The sequence below is a fragment of the Talpa occidentalis genome, unplaced genomic scaffold (genome assembly GCF_014898055.3).
Source record: "Talpa occidentalis isolate TD23 unplaced genomic scaffold, MPIMG_talOcc4v2.1 talOcc4.12, whole genome shotgun sequence".
NCBI lineage: Eukaryota > Metazoa > Chordata > Mammalia > Eulipotyphla > Talpidae > Talpa > Talpa occidentalis.
The window spans coordinates 80,596,121-80,613,763 of NW_023601212.1; the positions used below are offsets into that span (position 1 = coordinate 80,596,121).

General features: G+C 55.1%; 2 protein-coding genes across 2 annotated transcripts; both read right to left on the bottom strand.

Moving 5' to 3' along the window:
- Positions 1–63: 63 nt before the first annotated feature.
- On the bottom strand, positions 64–4,463 carry TRIP6 (thyroid hormone receptor interactor 6). Its single transcript, XM_037506923.2, has 9 exons — positions 4,197–4,463; positions 3,804–3,931; positions 3,589–3,714; positions 2,902–3,291; positions 2,507–2,600; positions 2,230–2,399; positions 1,626–1,804; positions 1,277–1,397; positions 64–1,150 (listed from the first exon to the last, which is right to left on the bottom strand). Exons 1-9 carry the CDS (start codon positions 4,303–4,305, stop codon positions 1,019–1,021), a joined length of 1,449 nt encoding a protein of 482 aa, XP_037362820.1. The 5' UTR covers positions 4,306–4,463; the 3' UTR covers positions 64–1,018.
- Positions 4,464–4,731: 268 nt separating this feature from the next.
- On the bottom strand, positions 4,732–13,353 carry LOC119241571 (solute carrier family 12 member 9-like). The gene is given in 13 exon segments (XM_037506925.2): positions 4,732–6,022; positions 8,821–8,967; positions 9,179–9,353; positions 9,525–9,556; positions 9,559–9,719; positions 9,864–9,988; positions 10,175–10,257; positions 10,368–10,525; positions 11,346–11,457; positions 11,597–11,704; positions 12,343–12,393; positions 12,396–12,650; positions 13,073–13,353. Coding segments are annotated over 13 exon segments (2,424 nt in total). The 5' UTR covers positions 13,203–13,353; the 3' UTR covers positions 4,732–5,135.
- Positions 13,354–17,643: the final 4,290 nt, after the last annotated feature.

Consider the following 17,643-nt stretch of genomic DNA (forward strand, 5'->3'; position numbering starts at 1 on the left):
GAGGCCCGGGGAATGATGGGAAGGGGCGGGGCCCCTGAAGTCTCGCGCACCTTCTGCGGCGAGAACCACGCGGGCGAGGGGGCTACGGGATCTGGAATGGGCCAAGAGTGGCCTTGGGAGGATCATAGAGATGTGTGGGAAAGAAGGGGTGTTTCCGGGCCGCGAGCGAAGGACGCGCTTCCCTGGGTGTCTGAACCTGTCTCCTCCCCGTCGTGTACCTCGCCACCACACTCAGGGCGCCTCCTGACGTGTTTTTTTCGTGGGGGTGGTGGGGAGGATTCTCCTTTCTCGCGCAGGGCGGAACTTGGGGAATGTGAATGCTTAGCGACTAGAACTTCCATTTTGAAGCATCTCCTCCCACCATTTTGTATCCCTACAAAGAATCAGTCCTTATTGGTGCCTTCGTACGCGATTCCTGCATAACCCATTGTTCCTTCTCTTCTTGGACACAGGCGCCCCACCTTTAAGCAAAACTCGCAAATCTCCTTCTTATCCCCAGCCAGTGATTTGGTAAGTTGTAGGTTGAGGACCCTACCAAAAGGCAGGATTGGACTTGCCCCAGGCTAAATGCATCCCCACCCCAGGGATGTTCAGTTCCTTATTCAGTGCATTGAGTATGCAGACTTAAGAACAGAAAATGCTGCCTCCCTGGAGCATGCTGCAACCTGCGCCCCCATCACTAAAAGAGGAAAGTCTTTACACCAAACTACATTGAAAGTGTGTAGTGGACAAAAACTGGACGAGGACTTAAAATTCTGATCTTGGTTATACCATTTGGAACCCATGCAATCTGGGGAAGTCACTTTGTGGCTAAAAATGCAGACAGTCAACAAGGGTGTGCTGGGCTGCTGTGAGATCAGATGAAACAATAGACTTGAAAGTGTTGGTAAACTCTTGAGGGATTATTATTTCATGATTGGAGGAAAAGAAAACAGCATTTGGTGACAAAATTGTAAAAACAGATGTCAGACAGGGTGGTCAATGACAATGGAGAAGTAGCAGCTGCTCCTAGGAGGACTCAGCAGTCAGTGGTGACAGTGGCTGAGAGCTCCTGGATGCGCCAGGCACTGCAGGCCTTGCACAAGATGTGCCCATCCAGCGGGTAACAGCCCTGACACTCACCCTCAGAGGAGAGCAACAGCCCACATTCCTGTTGGGAAGGAAGCAACAGCTTTCCATCAGACACGGATCCCTGGGTTCCTTTTCCCATGTGCTTTACCATACCCAGCAACCCAAGCCCCAAGAATCCCTTTTCCCCTTGCCCAGGCCTCCTGACCTCACACTTGTAACAGCCAATGTGAAAACTGCGATCCAGAGCAACGATTCTCACAGTTTCCTCCTGGCCTGGCTCAGGCATGATGGCCCCACCACATACTGAGCATCGTGGGGCAAACTTCCTGGGGTGGAAGGGAACCAAGGAGGCTCTCAACCCAAGAGTTGGGTGGAACTAACAGCCAGAGAAGATGGGGTGAAAGAGGGAACAGAAGAGACCAAAAGTATGGTCTTAGACCTCAGGGACAAGAGCAATGTTTCCCAGGGTTGGGGAAACAGAAGCTGTAACTGGGACATGAAGAAGAGGTGAGAGGCCAGATATCCCAAGACAAAAATTGGGGACCCAGCCTGACCTGTGGAAGTCCTCAATGCAGTGGATCTGGCTGGTGGCATCCACTGTGAAGGGGATGCCATCAAGGCCACGATGGCACACCACACAGGTGAAGCAGCCAGGGTGATAGGCCTTCCCCATGGCCCGAAGGATCCTATCCAAGATGGGTTGGGAGCATGTGGAGCACTTCTCCAGGGTGGCCTGGAAAGAGAGCATGAAGGTCAGGGCTGGGGCAGCCCATGGCAGGCCTGCAGGTATTCTGCCTGCCCACCTACCTGTTTCTATAACCCCCTACATGTAACCCATGAAAGGAATCCTCAAACAGATCTGAATACAAATCCTAACCTCTCTGAGCTGCTGTTTCCTGCCTCACAGGGGTATTGTGGGAACTGAACATATTCCCTTAACTGTGAAGTAAATGCCCCACATTTGTAAGGGACTGCTGTCCTTAACCTCCAAAGGGCAAGATTTAGCTACTTCATTCCTCCCTTCTTCCTGTCAGTTGTAGTCCCCAGTTCCGAGCCCTGTTCTTTGGGGCTTGAACATCTAGTTTCTGTCTCGGAGGGAAGCCAGCTGCCTCCTGCTGCTGACCCCCCTCCCCCGCTCCCAAAGTCCCAAATACTTACCACATAGCAGTTCTCACAATATGCCTTCTTCTCCACAGCATAGAAATGCTGGCCCCGCAACTGGGCCCGGCATGTAGAACACACAAAGCAGCCAACGTGAAAGACACGGTCAAGGGCAACAACCCCAGCCCCATCCCCAACCACATCTTCTCCACAGCCACCACACCGGCCTGAGGACATGGAAAAGAAGGGTCAGTGTGCACAGACCAGGAGCTAGATCCCCTGTCCCTCTAATTCTCCAGCCTCCCCACCCCCAGTGCCCATCAGCTCAGCTCACCAAAGTACTCCCCACTGGGTGGGCAGTTCATGTCCTGCACCAGCTTCTTGGTCAGTCTCTCAAGCTCTTCCTCGGGTGGCTGGTTCAAGGGGGCCTGGGAGGTGGGAATCAGTTACTTAGTCCTGCCTCTACCTCCCAATGCTGTCAAAATCCCTGAGAGTGACCAGGCAATTCCACCCAGAAAGCTCATCCAGAAAAAAACTCATACCAGAGGCCAGGGCATGTGTGAGCGGCTGGTATGCCTCCTAACCCCTCAACCCCCCAACCACCACCCAGCACCACCCCCCAGGTCCTGTATCTCCGAACTACCCCACAACCCTGAGGGATCCCCCCATCCCACCCAATCGGTGCCCAGTTGTCTGCAAGGATCCCAAATCCCAGTACCCAGGACTCACCTGGGGCCCATACCCTCCACCTCTTCCTCCTCCTGCAGGGCCAGGGACCCTAGCAGCCTCCTCTTTACTCCCTGGCCCTGACTCACGGTGGTTCCTATAACCAGACCCCCAGATTTCACCTCGGCCCGGGAGAGGGAAATGAGGGCTCAGGAGCGGCCCGGAGGCCTGAGAGGTCCCCCGCCTGGGGGGTCCACAGCCTCTCACTGGCTGTGCCACCTTCACTTGCACAGGGAAGGCAGGGCCGGCGGGGGTGGTGGCTGTAGTATAGGAGGCCGGAGTCGGGCCCCCATAGGGAGACACTGGGAGTGATGGGGGAGGCACACCCCCTCCATTCAGCTTCAGGGAGCCTGAGCCGGTGCTGTAGGCGGGGAGATGAGGGGCCTCATAAGCCTAGAGAGAGATACCAGAAGACATGAGCAGGGCCCATTCCAGGACACACCGGTGGAATCCCCCCCTCCTTATGTGTGGCCCCCAGATTTATTACAAGGTCTTGCCCCCGCCCCCCTGCAGCTGGCAACCTAGTAAACTCTAGTGGCCCTGCTTCTTCCATGGGGGGAAGGGGTGAGTGGTCAAGGGGAGGTGGGGTAGATTGCTCTGAGAATCTAGAGATGGGATCAGACTGGTAGGGAGGAGGAGTGGGCAGGGGACAAGGAGCAGGGAGGGACAGGAGCCTGCCAGGAAGTCTACCTGCCGCTCCGACCGCCTTGGGGCTTGGCCACGACCCCCATCCATCTCAGCCAGCATGCTGGTCAAAGAATCTATCTCAGCATCCAGGCTTCCTGGGCGCAAGGCCCCCCTGTCTGGGGGAAACCCCTGGGAACAGAGGAAAAAAAAGGAGAATGCAAATCACAGGTTCTCCTCTCCTACCCTGGTGTCCCCACACCCTCACCCACCCATCTCACCTGTGAGCGCTGGGGTGCTCCATGGCACCCCATCCAGGCCAGCCCCCGATCCTCTGGTCCCCCCAGGACCGGGTAACACTGCTCAGATGGGAGGGGGCAGAAGTTGGCCCTGGGGTGGGGCTGCAGCGCTGAGGTGAGGGGAGAAACAGTAAAGGTGGGATGGGGAGGGATAGGAGGGTGACATTTGTGGAAGCCGCACTCCTGGGTCACACTATTCTCTTCCCCCCTGCACCTGGGGTCGGAGAATGGGGCTGGACGCGGGGAGGGCAGGTCCCAGGCCAGCCTGGGGGAAGCGGGAGCAAGAAGCAAGATTCGGGGTGGAAGGGAGCCGAGGGGGAGCAGAGGTGAGTGCCGGGCAGCCGGTGGGCCCCTCCGAGCACGGGTCCACCTTACCTGCACCGTGGGCTGGTGGCGGCCCGGGCGCACCTCGGGGGAGCGCTCTCCCGTGAGGAGCTCTGGCGTGCTCCGGCTGCTTCGGAGGGAGCCAGGTGGGTCCCGACATTGCCTGGAACGGGGGGGCTCCAGACAGCAGTCAGGGCCCCAAGGAGCCCCGGGCCTCCGGCCTGGACCACTGCTTCCGTCCCACACTTCTGTTAGGACTCCGGGAAAGAAACTTTTTCTGGCTTTTTTCCTTCTTCCTCCCCAATTTTTGGGACGGCCACGCCCCCGGTGACGTCACCGCATTCCGGGGGGAGGGTCACGTGGCCCCCTAGGCCCTAAACTGCCGTCCCTCCCCTAGTCGGCCCCCTCCAGCCCAGCGGGAATCGCTCCCCGCCCCAACCCCGCGCGCCGGGCTGCGGGCCGCCTGTTGCCGCGTTCCCCTCCCGCCCCGTCGTGGCCACCCCGCGCCGGGATGCTCCGAGCCACTCTCCCACGAACCCCCCAACAAGCAAATCTCTCCCGCTCCCCGTCAGAACTCCCCTGCAGCAGTGCGAGGCCAGCCTGTAGTGTTTTGGTCTTTTATTCACGTTCAGCAGTTAGAAAAATAAAACAAAAATGTCACAACCTCAGAGATTAGCAAGTCTGTTGGGGAAGGGGAGACTGAGGTAGCCTAGTCACAAGCGGAGACCCAGCCCCCTTCAAGGCACCGGTGAAGAGAGGGAGGCCGAGGGGGAGGAAGGTTGCTGACTCCCACACCCCCATATTATTGCACCCAGGGCCCTCTCCCAAGGGCTGACATGCCAGAGACAGGATCCTGATACCTCCGCTGGGCTCCAGTCCCATGTGAGGTCAGGGCCGGGTGGGCTGGCAGGAGACAGCCCTTCCCTTCATCTGCTAAGCAAGGTGGGCAGTGGGACCTGGTGGCTCTCCCCACACTACTGGAATGGGGCATCAGATATCAGTGCAAGTGACCGGGGTGACACCATGAATGAGCAGCGTGGGGCCCAGATCCTGGGTCAGAATCTCCAGCAGCGCTAGGTACTGGGGGTAACGAGCAGGATCCGCAGGAGGTCGAGGAAGGTACAGGAAGGTGAGAGCAGTGGCTGGCCCCTCCTGGCCATCCCCACCCTCAGACCCACCAGGCTTTCCTCCTCTACCGCGCCCCTGCTGGGCCCGGACCAGTGCATTGGCGCTGCATGCCAGGGCCTCTGCCTCAGTGTCTCCCAGCCTGCCATTCACAAAGTCCCCTTCCTCCTCCTCAGGCCCTGTGGTCCCAGCCCCCTCACCCCATAGCACCTCCTGCACCTCAGCCCGGATCCTCAGCTGGCTCAGCAGTGCCCGAAGTCGCCCTTCGGCCGCCCCAGGAGCCTCCTGAGGCCCCAAGCATAAGAAGATCCGGAGCCTGGCACTATGCCAGGCAGGCACCATGCCCAATATGGTTGCCATCTGCAGCAGGAAGAGGCCACAGACATCCACATAGCCAGGCCCACCCCGTGGCCGCAGCAGGTTGAGGGGCCACACATCTACATGATGTGGCTGAGAGGTGCCCCCTGACCCACGGCTTAATCGTTCAGGGGGCAGAGCCCCACAGGCCCGGGCCAGAACCACATTCTTGTTCATCTTGAGAGCATCTGCCACTGTGGCCACGTAGTCCTGAGGGCTGAGAGCCCGGGGGCTCCCAGGAGCCCGTGGTGGGGGAAACAGGGTGCTGAGGGCTGGGGACCCGCCTTCCCGGGTGCCATCTTCAGGCTCTGAGAAAGCTGGGTCTGTCAGGAAGTGGTCCTGAGGGACAGCATCATCGTAGAAACCTAGGACCAATGTGTTGGGCTTCATGCCACCTGGGGGCAGAGAGGAGGAAGCAGGAAGGAACAAACAGGAATCAGACTCACAGACTGAGTTTACGCCGCCATGCTCACACACACCCACATGAGCACGCTGACAGCGACATGTGTCAGCCATCAGGTATGACGTTCCCACTGTGCCTGGGCTCTTAAGACAACATTATGCACATTTACATAATGACTTAGTTTTCCCAAACACTTTCACATGCATTTATTTGATTTGTCTCTATGACTAACTCTTCTACTTAAATAAGGCAAAGCTCGTCTTAGCATTCTTTTAACTAATGAGCACTTCCAGTCCATGGCAATCTTCTAACAGCACCCCTTTTTCATGATGGGAGACAACTCTGACTCTACTGGGTACACCAGACCCTCTGAGTCTAGCTCATAGTCTCAGTCCCTAGGGAAACAGCACCTAGTCCTTGCTGGAGGAGGATGAGAAGTCACAGCTGGGGCTGCACAATCTCTTTCTGATACTGTAAAGTCTGAATGACCTGAGAATGCATGGTCCCCAAGGAGAGACAGCTAACTAACATCCATGTAATAAGTGGTGGGGGAGGTCACCTCCCGTAGAAAGCACTTCATGCTTAACTCATTACATTCCAAAGCAACTATGAGGTAAGGACTGTTTGTTCTCCCCCTTTTACTGATAAGGAACCCCAGTGAGGCACAATGCAATGAAGTCATTTGCCCCAAGGCTCATGGCTGGTAGATATGAGGGCTAATGGGTGATCCCAATTCACCCAGCACCAGAGCCCATTCTCTGAGCCTCTAAGCTGGTGTGGGGGCCAACCACCGCCCCAGGTCCTTTCCCACAGCTCCTGCCTATTTTTTTTTTAAGATTTATTTATTTATGCATACAAGAACTGGGGTACAGGCCAGAACTGGCGGGGGTGAGAGGATTCACCAGTGACAGAGTAGGGGGCAGAACAGGCAGACTGATTGAAATACACTGCTGAGGGGAGCAGCAGGTGAGACAGGAGAGGGCTGCTGCGCCATGTGGGTAGCTACCTGGCAGGCCAGGGATCAAACTCGTGCTGCAGAGGCTGCGGATTGCTTCACAGTGCTGTGCTTAACCTCTTGCGCCACCAGGGAGGCCCGAGTTCCTGCGTGTTAATATTGAGCCACCAATATAGAATCAGGTAACCCCCGCCCACCTTTAACAGGGCTGAGTTTACAAGAAGACCTGAGACCTCTTCTAAGACACTGCCAATAAATCAAGTACTAACTGACAGAAGAATGTACTGTTAAGAAGGAATCCTTCCCCTTTATTTGGGATAATTTCCACAGGTTGAATTCTGTGAAACTAGCACTCCCTTGGCACAGGATTACCCATAAAAGGTGGGCTGAGAAAGCAGAGCCCCTGGCTCTGTGTCAGGATGCCTGACACCAATGACAACAAAATACCTCAGACACCTCTGCAGGTGTGAACTTGAGCTGATCTTGCAAATTAAACTAGTCACACCACCTGCAGAGCAATTTCCAGGGTTCTGATTTACACCAAACAGGGCAATGTTCAACACTGCTGGACTTTAGTCAGGTTCTAAGTGAAGGAAGCACATTCGAGAGGAGAGAGATGCAAGTTCAGGGGTAAAGAAGTGGCTGGGCATGGATTTGGAGGAAGCTGGGGACACAAGGCAGACGCCTCAGCACTAAGACAGTCACAGCTCTGGGAATCTTCTGTTTCATTCGAAAGCATCAAGGCTCCCACTATTCCTCAGCATCCTCTGTGGCCACTGGGGCCACAGTACACCACTCTTACCTCCCACCCCTTCTAAGGCTCAGCTGAGATACCATCTCAACACAGAATCTCTGGTGGCCACATCAGTGCATAGCGGTTTTCCTCCCGCTGAACTCAGAGGGAGGAAACTCAGAGGGATTAGAAACCATCTGTCCTAGGGGCCTCCCTAGCGGTGCAGGGGTTAGAATCTCAGTGTTGTCAAGCTATCCACACTCACTGCAGCACGAGTTCCTTGCCCGGCCAGGGAGCTACCTACATGGCACAGCAGACCTCTCCTGTCTTGCCCACTGCTCCCCTCATCAGTGTATTTCAGTAGATCAGCCTATTCTGCCCCCCATTCTGTCTCTGGTGAATCCTCTCACCCCCCACCCTGTAGCTCTGGCCTGTACCCCAGTTCTGTATGTATAGATAAATAAATCTTTTTAAAAAATACCAAAAAAAGACACTATCTGGGGCCTCCCCGGTGGCGCAGCGGTTGAGCGCTGGGTTGCGAGCTGCCCGCGGCCTCTGCAGCGCCGGTTCGATCCCCGCTGCTCCCGGCCACCGAGGAGGGTCCCGCATGCGCGCAGACCTCTCCTGCCGCCTGCTAGCTCCCCCTCAGCAGTGTCCTTCGTTCTTCCCTGCTCTGCCCCGCTCTGGCTCTGGTGAATCCTCTCACCCTCCCGCGCTTCTGACTGTACCCAGTCTTGTATAATAAAAAAAAAAAAAAAAAAAAAAAAAAAAAAGACACTATCTGTCCTAGGTTTGATGGAATGGAGTAACCCCCCAGTGTCAAAATAATTGTCTCCAGATATGCAACATGCTTTTCTGAGCCTGTGTCCTAACTCTGAATTCAAAAGGAAAAAAAAACAATGTAACCCCATCTCTAGTCCTTAATATGCTCTCCCCTGACACCGTATCATACACTGCAATCTTTGAGCACTGAGTCTTATCTGCACTTGACTGTGAGTTCCTTTTAGAGTCTGAGATATGTGGTTTACTCTCTAGGAGAGGGGAGCATAGGTTGAAAGGGGCCACAGAGAAGGCTGAGGGGATTCAAAAAGGATCAGCTCACCAAGACCTGAGATCCGCAGCAGATGCTGAGCCCCCTGGCGCACGGAGGGCGAGAGGGTGAGGTCCACAAAGGCCTTTACCTGGGCCCGGTCCACCAGACTCAGCCATGCCCCATACTGTGGCTGCACGGGGTCTGAGGGCAGGCAGTCTGTAGAGGAGGTAGGGAAAAAAGGCAGCAAATGTGGGCCAAACTCACACTTTCTTCCAGAACCCAAATCTCAAAGGGACAGAAAGAAGGTCTGGCCAGGGCAGTGGCTGCCTACGAGGGTCACTGGAAAGAAGCATGAGGTCTCTGGGACCCAAAGAACAGAGGTGGCTGAGACTGAGGAAGAGGGAAGCTGGGGGTGAGAGCAGCTCACCAAGGTCTCCGAGAGTGACATGGCCCAGCACATAGAGCCCCCCCTTCTTGAGCTGGTTGGCCAACCGCAGCAGAGGCAGTGCACCCCGGGGGTTCCCCACCAGGAGCAGCAACTGGGGCCTCCAGAACTTCACATGATCCTTCCGGACGTCCAGCCGGAGCAGGTATTTACGCACCTGGAGACAGATGGGAGATGGAGGGGAGGAAGGGGTGGAGTGGGCGGTCCCCATCCAACACCCCTGGAATAGGAACACCTACTCCAGCAGAGGGAAGGGGAAGCTATCTTGACGGATGGGAGTTCCCAAGCTGCCTCCTCCCCTCCCTGCCCTCATCCAAGCTCCTCTGACCTGATGGAAAAGCAAGGCCTGGCTGACATAGCCCAGCTGCTAGGGCCTCCTCGAGCTGTGAGCAGGGCAGAAAGCAGGCCCATGAGAAGCAGGGAGCCGCCGGCGGCGCCAGGGCTGATGAGAAACATCATCATGAGCAGGCAGGAGGCCACCCCCAGCAAGCAGGTGTGCCAGGAGAACAGGCTAAAGGTGGGGCTGGGGTGGATGGAGAGAAGGAAGGAAACTCAGGGCCTGCCCAACACCACGCCATGCCACTCCCATTCCCAGCCTCACCCCCTTCGGCCCGAGTCTTTCCATTCCTCCCTCTCTTTCCCTGGGGATGCAGGCATCTTCTCTCACCGGAAATTGGGGGCCGAGGCCCACTCCAAACTCAAGCAAGACAGGTCCACTGCAGCATAGGCCACCAAGTAGAAGACGGTGACTACAGCAGCCAGTGTGTTCAGCTTCCCCACCAGGAGCACCAACTGGACAAGGACCAGGAGGCTGGGCGTTGGTCCATCCCCACCCCCCACCAAATAGTACAGCATCCTGCCTTTCCAGTCACACCTCCCAGACCGTGCGTAAGGCCCGCCCCCAATCCTGGTTACACTCATAGGACCAGGGGACCTGGAGGGCCTTGGGGTGAGGGCAACTTGCAAAAGAATACTTACCTGCACTAGAGCCCAAGAATAGAGCACAGCTCCCCAGGGGTTCCCACCTCGGGACACAACTTTGGCTGGCGCCAAGATTATTCCTGTGCAAACAGAAATGAGACAGACACATTGGCCTGGGCCAAGTGGGGACAGAGGGAACCAGACATGGTGGGCACACCTGAAGCCAGGCAAGGAGGAGGGCAGAGCGCACCAAAGAGGTCATCCTGGGCCAGGGCATGGAGGATGCGGGAGGCGCCGATGAGGGAGCTCATGGAGGCTGACAGTGAAGTGGCATAGATCCCAATCAGCACCAGGGGGGGCCACAGGTTGATGGAGCGAAAGAACCCATAGTCCTCCTGCAACAAGGTTCTAGAGGGAGAGGAATGAAGACACCTATAAAAGTGTGCCGCCACCCTGGGTCTTTGCAAGAACACATCTCTGTGTGAGGTTAAAAACTGGGTATTCTCGGGGGCACAACCAGTTAAGACGCAACCTATGAAGCTGTCCGCAGCCTCTGCAGCACAAGTTCGATCCCCCTGGCCGGCCAGGGAGCAACCCACATGGCGCAGCAGACCTCTCCTGACTCGCCCACTGCTCCTCTCAGCAGTGTACTTCGGTCAATCTGCCTGTTCTGTTCCCTACTCTGTCTCTGGTGAATCCTCTCCCCCCGCACACGCACACCTCTGGCCCGTATCCCAGTTCTTGTATGCATAAATAAATAAATCTTTAAAAAAATTAAAAAAAAAACTGGGTATTCTCAACTGACCTCAGCCCAAGTCTCAGGGACCACAGTAAAAGATCAATCACTATCACTGAGCTGCTCTGGATTCAATTACCTAGTGGCCACCCCCATGATATATTCAAAAGACCCAACCAGTTATGGAAATACAAGTTGACTAGAAAGCCACTCCCTCCCACCCCATTCGCAAACCAAATGCCTCCAAATGTACCAGGCACATGACAAATGCTGGCTTCTAGCTGCCTCTCACCATTAGCTAACCTTCCCCATCAGAGGCAGCAGCTCTATCTCTTCCCCAATGGGAGAAACAGTTCCCATTTTCTCTGCACCCCAAAACTTGAGTAACTGTTCCCCAACCTGTGCTTCCTTTGGCCATCCAAGTATACCAATCTTGTTCCAGACACCCCACTCCACCCCCTCTAAGGCCAGGTTCACCCTTTCCCCAGGCACCTGTCACAGGTGAAGCTGGAGAGGAAGAAAAGCAAGGTGTAGATGAAGAAGGTATAGGCAACTGCGATGATAGTACCCAGAGGAATTGCCCGGCTGGGGTCCTTCAGCTCCCCTGGAAGGAGAGGAGCAGAGACAGAGGTCAGCCCTCCATCATGCCCTACATCCAGATCCAACAGCACCCCTGTAGTGGCACAGGGAGGGTGGTAGCCCCGCACACCCGGATGATGAAGACAGCAGGCAGGGGCTCTCACCTGACATGTTGGCCCCGGCCATGATGCCCGTGCAGCCATTAAAAAGGACAGCAAAGACCTTGGCGAAGGTCATCATGGTCCCCGTGGTGTAGTCCTTGGCATATAAGGCTGAGGAGGGACCATTTCCAGGGAGGAAAGGATGTAAGCATCCCTCCTAGAGATCCAGGTATTTTGACCCTACACCCTTTCCTCACATCCCACAGCCCTTGCTTCCCCTACCATTATCACTAAGACCCCAGCTCTGACCCCATCTCTGACCTTGGCCCAGCAGTCCTCATTCCCTGCTTCCCCCATCCTCCTCGGGTCCTTCCTCCAGGCCTTCCTCCATGATTTTTTCGCGGACACCCTCTCTCACACTCCCATCCAACTCCCCAACTCACCTCCAGTCACCTCCAGCTCCACATGCTCTAGCCCTCCCCAGCCTAAGCTCAGGACACCCCCTTTAGATTCTTATCTGCTCGAATCACACTAGGTCTATGTAATTGTTTCCTGATGTACATATTATCTCTCCAGATAAATAAGTTCCTCTGAGATAGGGACTATCTTGTGGTCCCTCTCCTCACAGGGCCAAACACTTGGCAGCCAGCACACCAGATGGATTGTAATCAAACTGCTCTGGTCTGAGGGCCGGACCTCCTGCCCCTGATGCTCTGTGACATCTGCTGCTGTGCGGGGATTCTAAAGGCCCAAACCCCACATGTGCCCACCCCTCGCCCCAAGAACCCTGGCCCTCTGTGCCAGCTCACCACCTAAGTTGTCCTTCAGGGTGCTGCTGTTGAAACCAGTGAAATGGCCAACCTGGGTGGCAGGGAGGAGCCATTGGAGCCCGTCCGAGAGGGCAAGATGATGTCCCTGGGGCCCACAGCCACAAAGCTGACCAGCACAGAGGCCAGGGAACCAGAAACCAGGAGGAATGTGAGGAAGGCAGCTCGGGCATAGAGGCCAGCCCCTAGTGTGCAGACCCCGCCCACGAGGCCCAGCAGCAGGGAGCCATAGAGCAGACTCCAGCCATAACCCTGGGGCAGGACCCGGAAACTACTGGAACTTGTGGCATCTGCAGAAAGGAGGGAACAGTGTTAGAAGGTCAGGCTCTGAGGATGGACCTGACCCCAACAATGACTCAGAGCAGAACCAGACCTTCTCTTCAGCTCATCTGTCCTCAGAGAAGCCATCTTCCCAGCTCTCCCCATTCAACTGTACCCCACATCCCTGCCCTTCCTGGGGGTTACTACCAATCTTGCTGTCAATTTTAGGGGTATTAACTTGGCCAACCCAACTAGAAGGTAAGCTCCCCCTGGGCCAGGACAAGTTCCTGGACACCTACACGTGGCTGGACAAACAGGAGAAGTTCAAGAAAGCCAATTTAATGGATCACTTTGTTCCTCTCCTGGAGAGGGTTTCTCTCCCACCTGGTCTCAGAAGCCCAGATAGTGCACAAACCCACAGAGCTGCCCGACCAGGGCGGGGAGCACAGACCAGCCCCGAAGTCATCCAGCACGGCTTCCACCAGTCCCAGCAGGGAGACAGCACAGCCACAGACGTTAGCCAAGTAGAACATGAGGCCAATGCTGCCCCCAACCTCAGGCCCAAGGGTCCGGCTGATCATGACTAAAAGTGGAAGCAGAGGGTGAGCGTTAAGGGAAAAGAAAGTGAAATGGAGTATGAGGAAGGGCCCCCTCTGTCTTTCTACAGACACCAGGACTGTTTCCAGAAGCAGTGTGTGTCCCCTCCAAGCATCCCCAAGTTGTGTGACTTTGTACAAGTCACTACTGTTCTTTTTTTTTTTTTTTTTTTTTTTTTTTTTTATAGAGGCATGCTTTATTTATTTGTTTGCTGGTTTGTTTGTTTTTGTTTATACATGCACTGGGTACAGTCAGAAGCGCGGGAGGGTGAGAGAATTCACCAGAGCCAGAGCGGGGAGCAGAGCAGGCAGAAGGACTGAAGTACACTGCTGAGGGGAGCAGCGGGCGGCAGGAGAAGTCTGCACGCCATGTGGGCCCTCCCCGGTGGCCGGGGAGCAGCCGGGGATCGAACCGGCGCCGCAGAGGCCGCGGGCAGCTTCGCAACCCAGCGCTCAACCGCTGCGCCACCGGGGGGCCCAAGTCACACTGTTCTTGAACTCTAGTTCCTCCTCTGAAAATGACTACTACCTAATGGAAAGACTTTTAGAAGAACCAAAATGGCAGAGGGGAAGACCTGGTAGATTGGAAAGTGGCTAACATGCCTTTGGAGCATTCATTAGAACTGGCTTCCCTCTGGCCCTTCCCCCCAGGGGATAGACAGAAGGGGCCCCACCTCATCCCTATGAAACCAGGAGAACCCAGACCCCAGTCCATCCAGTTTGAAGGATACTAGCTCCACCGCCTCGCACAGCTCCATTGGTGCGATAGCACAGACAGACAGGACGGTAAGCGCCAGGATGAAGTAGGCTACCAGGAGCATGGCAAAGCCTGCAGCAGTCCAGCATGGCCCACCACGAACCCTGGGACAGAAGAGGCTAAGCAAGTCACAGAGTGGTTCACACTCCCACTCCCTGGTGGAAAGTTATGGAAGGGGAGCTGAACACAAGGCCACAGTAAGCCCCTTCACCAAGCGCTTCACCCACTCACTTCACCCAGTTCCTGTTTCCTCCCACCGCACCTCTGGTAAGTTCCACCCCACCCCAACTCACCAATTCGCATGAAGACAACTATACTGAAATGGACAGGACTGTGGGCACCACCACACCCAGGAAAGTAGAAGCCTTCCGGGCAGGTGCCCCTCCAGAAACCCCGGCCCCCCGGCCCATTGGCAGAGAAGGCAACTCCTCCTCCCCCAGGAGCCGGTAGGCCAGCAGAGGAGAGTTCTCACTGCCATGCCAAGAGCAGACAGAGAAGCCACCAGTGGGTTCCGAGGCCTGCAAAAGAGATTATGCTTGAATGGAAAGCAGCTCCACAGAGCCCCCCAAAACACACAGAAACATCCCCAACAAGGAAACACACTCACCTGCAACTCAAAGGTTAGTGGGGGTAGGGGAATACTGTCAGATCACTGCCCCAACAATGCACGCTCCAACCCCTCAGCATTTTGAGTAGCAAGGTCCTTCGCACTACTGGGGGCCCACCTTCCCCTCCACCCCCTGATCCCCGAGATGCAGTGGTTCCAGTAAGAGGCAAAGATACTCATCCCTACTAAATAGTAGTACAAGAGGAAGGGAAATCTCAAATCCTCCTGAAAAAAAAAGTGAGTTAGAGCAGAAAGAGCTCCTCTGGACTCCTAAGCTGGACCCCCACCCTCCCCCATGCAATCACCTCTCACAGGCAGTGAGACACTTCCAAATCTTCCAAAGTTCCCCCTCAGCCAATCTTCCCCCTCAGTACATCTCAAGCCCTCTAGTCCTCTCCTTGGCCTCTCTCGCCCACAGGGCCCCAAAACTCTACCAACCCAAATATACCCCTTGATGACCAAAACAAAACACAGGCGGGCAACACAAACTGGGTGCTCCTCCCCCCACCGGTTCCTGCCCACTTTCTCCCGGGGCGGTTGGAGGGGCCTCAGATCCCCATCTCGCCGGCCAGGCACACCCCTACAGCCCGGGTGCGGCAGGCCTTTCACTCACCCACCCGGAGGCTGCAGCCGCTCGGGGGTGATCCCCCGAGAGCCAGAGGGGTCCTCTACAGTAAGAGGGGGCGCTGGTGCCGGAAAGACAGCAGCCGCTACCGGGATGCCAGGCCTGGAGCCTGCCCCCCCAGCACTGCGCCCCATTGGTCCGAGGCCCCGGCCCCGCCCTTCCGTGGGCGCGCCCGGGGAAGTCCCGCCCCCTCCAAGCTCCCGCAGCTTAGGCAGCTACGACTCCACGTGCGCGGGGGTCCCCCCCCCCCCCGTGCCCTCTGAATTGTCTCCAGTAGGGCTTGGGCCACAGCTCTTACAGACCCCCTCCAACCCTGTTGCAGACAAGCGCCAGCCGCGCGGACGGCCCCATCAGAGCAGGAAGAAGCCGGGGAAGCCATCGCTGAAAGGGGGTGTGGTGTCGGCGGAAGGCTGCTGTGGGGGGGCGGGGCCGCGACACCACCTGGCCCAGGTACACGGCCTGGATCGCAGGCAGCGTGGGTTGGCGCCTTCTGGAGTCCTATTCCTCCAGGCTCTCGAATCCCTGGGAGCCCCCCGGGCCCCGCCTCACCCGTCACCCCTGCAGAACCCTACCCTGCACCGCGTCCAGTCCACTGGCTGAGCTCTTCGCTTCCACCACCGGAGGGAGCCATTGGCCGCTGTTCCCGCGAGCCCTAGCGGCTCGGGGCACCGTCACTTTGCACCCGTCCGCCCGCCTATTTTTCTTGTTCTCCCTTCCAGCAGATGACAGGATTTGCGAACCTCGGGAGTCAAGACTCTCCTCTCTCTACAGTACTGCAACCTCAGCACCACCTGGCAACGTTTCCTTCTCTGTAAAATGGAGGTGAACTAGAACCTCTCCCATAAAATTGCTGTGAGAGGTCAAGAAATTATTACTAGGCACTTGAGAATAATGTCGAAGTGTTCAATGTTACTGTTTGCATGTAGTACTGTATTAAATATGCATAACCATTCTGTGAGTCAGGTACTGCTATTTCCATTTGGAGAGCTTCAGTAATATAATCCTAACTTTTAAAGTTCTTTCTAGTTACCCGGAGCCTGAGGAAATGAACACTTTACCTGTCAGTGGTCTTAGGTCTAGGGAAATCTGCAACATTTCCGTTGGAGAGGAATGGGCTCAAACTAGCCTAAATGTGCCTTTGCCAGGGAGGGGCCTCGAGAGTAAACTGGTATTTTCGGTGGCCAACACAAAGTTTGGATCTCTCCAACACCACTCCTATCACAATTTTTGACTTCAGTATCCAAATTGATAAATTGATGAGATTTCCAACACTGCGGCCTAGCAGTTGCTTAAACTCCACTTCTGTGTTCTCTCACCCCTCTGCCCTATCCAGTGGGTATGCCTAGACTTTGCCCTTACCAGTCACTGCAACTTCTCCCTCTCTCTGTTAGAATCCCCTCTAGTATGCCTGTTAAGGAAAAATTAATCTGATACTTTTTTTTTTAAGATTTATATATTTATGCATACAAGAGCTAGGGTACAGGCCAGAGGTGTGAGGGTGAGAGGATTCACCAGAGATAGAGTGGGGAACAGACAGGCAGACTGACTGAAATACACTGCTGAGGGGAGCAGCGGGCAAGTCAGGTAATGTCTTCTTCACCTTGTGGGTTGCTCCCTGGCTGGGGCCAGGGGATCAAACTCATGCTGCAGAGCCTGCAGACAGCTTCATAAATTGTGTCTTAACCCCTTGCGCCACCAGGGAGGCCCTAATCTGATACTTCTTAAAATAAGAAGGAAGACTTCATTGAGGACAAGTGCAATAACGATCCACCACTAGGGAGCTGACCCACATGGTGCAGCAGACCTCTCCTGTATCCACTGCTCCCCTTGAAAGTGTATTTCAGTAGATGTGCCTGTTCTGCTCCCCACTCTGTCTCTGGTGAATCCTCTCACCTCCTCCACCTCTGGCCTACACCCTAGTCCTATGCATAATAAATACATATTAAAAGTATATATATATGTTATATATGTATTATATATGTTATAATTATATATGCATACATGTTTTATATACATATATAAAGTATATATGTTATATATGTATTATATATTTGTAATTATATATGCATACATGTTTTTTATTTATTATATATATATATAAAAACAAGTATTCAACCACAATTTACAACCCTAGTCCCAGCCACTATCATCTCTTACCTGAATTGCGATAGCCCCTTCTGGTATTCCCACTTCTGTCTTTGCAGTATATATTTTTTTAAAGATTTATTTATTTATGCACACAAGAGCTGGGGTGTAGGCCAGAGTGGTGGGGGGGAGGACTCACCAGCAACAAAGTGGGGAGCAGAACAGGCGGATTGAGTGAAATACACTGCTGATGGGAGCAGCGAGCAAGTCAAGAGAGGTCTGCTGGCTGCTGATAGCTTCTTAGTGCTTCATAGTGCTGAGACTGAACCCCTTGGCCACCAAGGAAGCCCCT

Excerpts from the sequence above, each read along its gene's own strand:
- TRIP6 (XM_037506923.2), bottom strand. The coding sequence starts at position 4,305 with ATGTCGGGACCCACCTGGCTCCCTCCGAAGCAGCCGGAGCACGCCAGA. Across the intron at positions 3,715-3,803 it reads GAGCACCCCAGCGCTCACAG|GGGTTTCCCCCAGACAGGGG; the intron begins GTGAGATGGGTG and ends CTCTGTTCCCAG. Across the intron at positions 3,292-3,588 it reads CAAGGCGGTCGGAGCGGCAG|GCTTATGAGGCCCCTCATCT; the intron begins GTAGACTTCCTG and ends ATCTCTCTCTAG.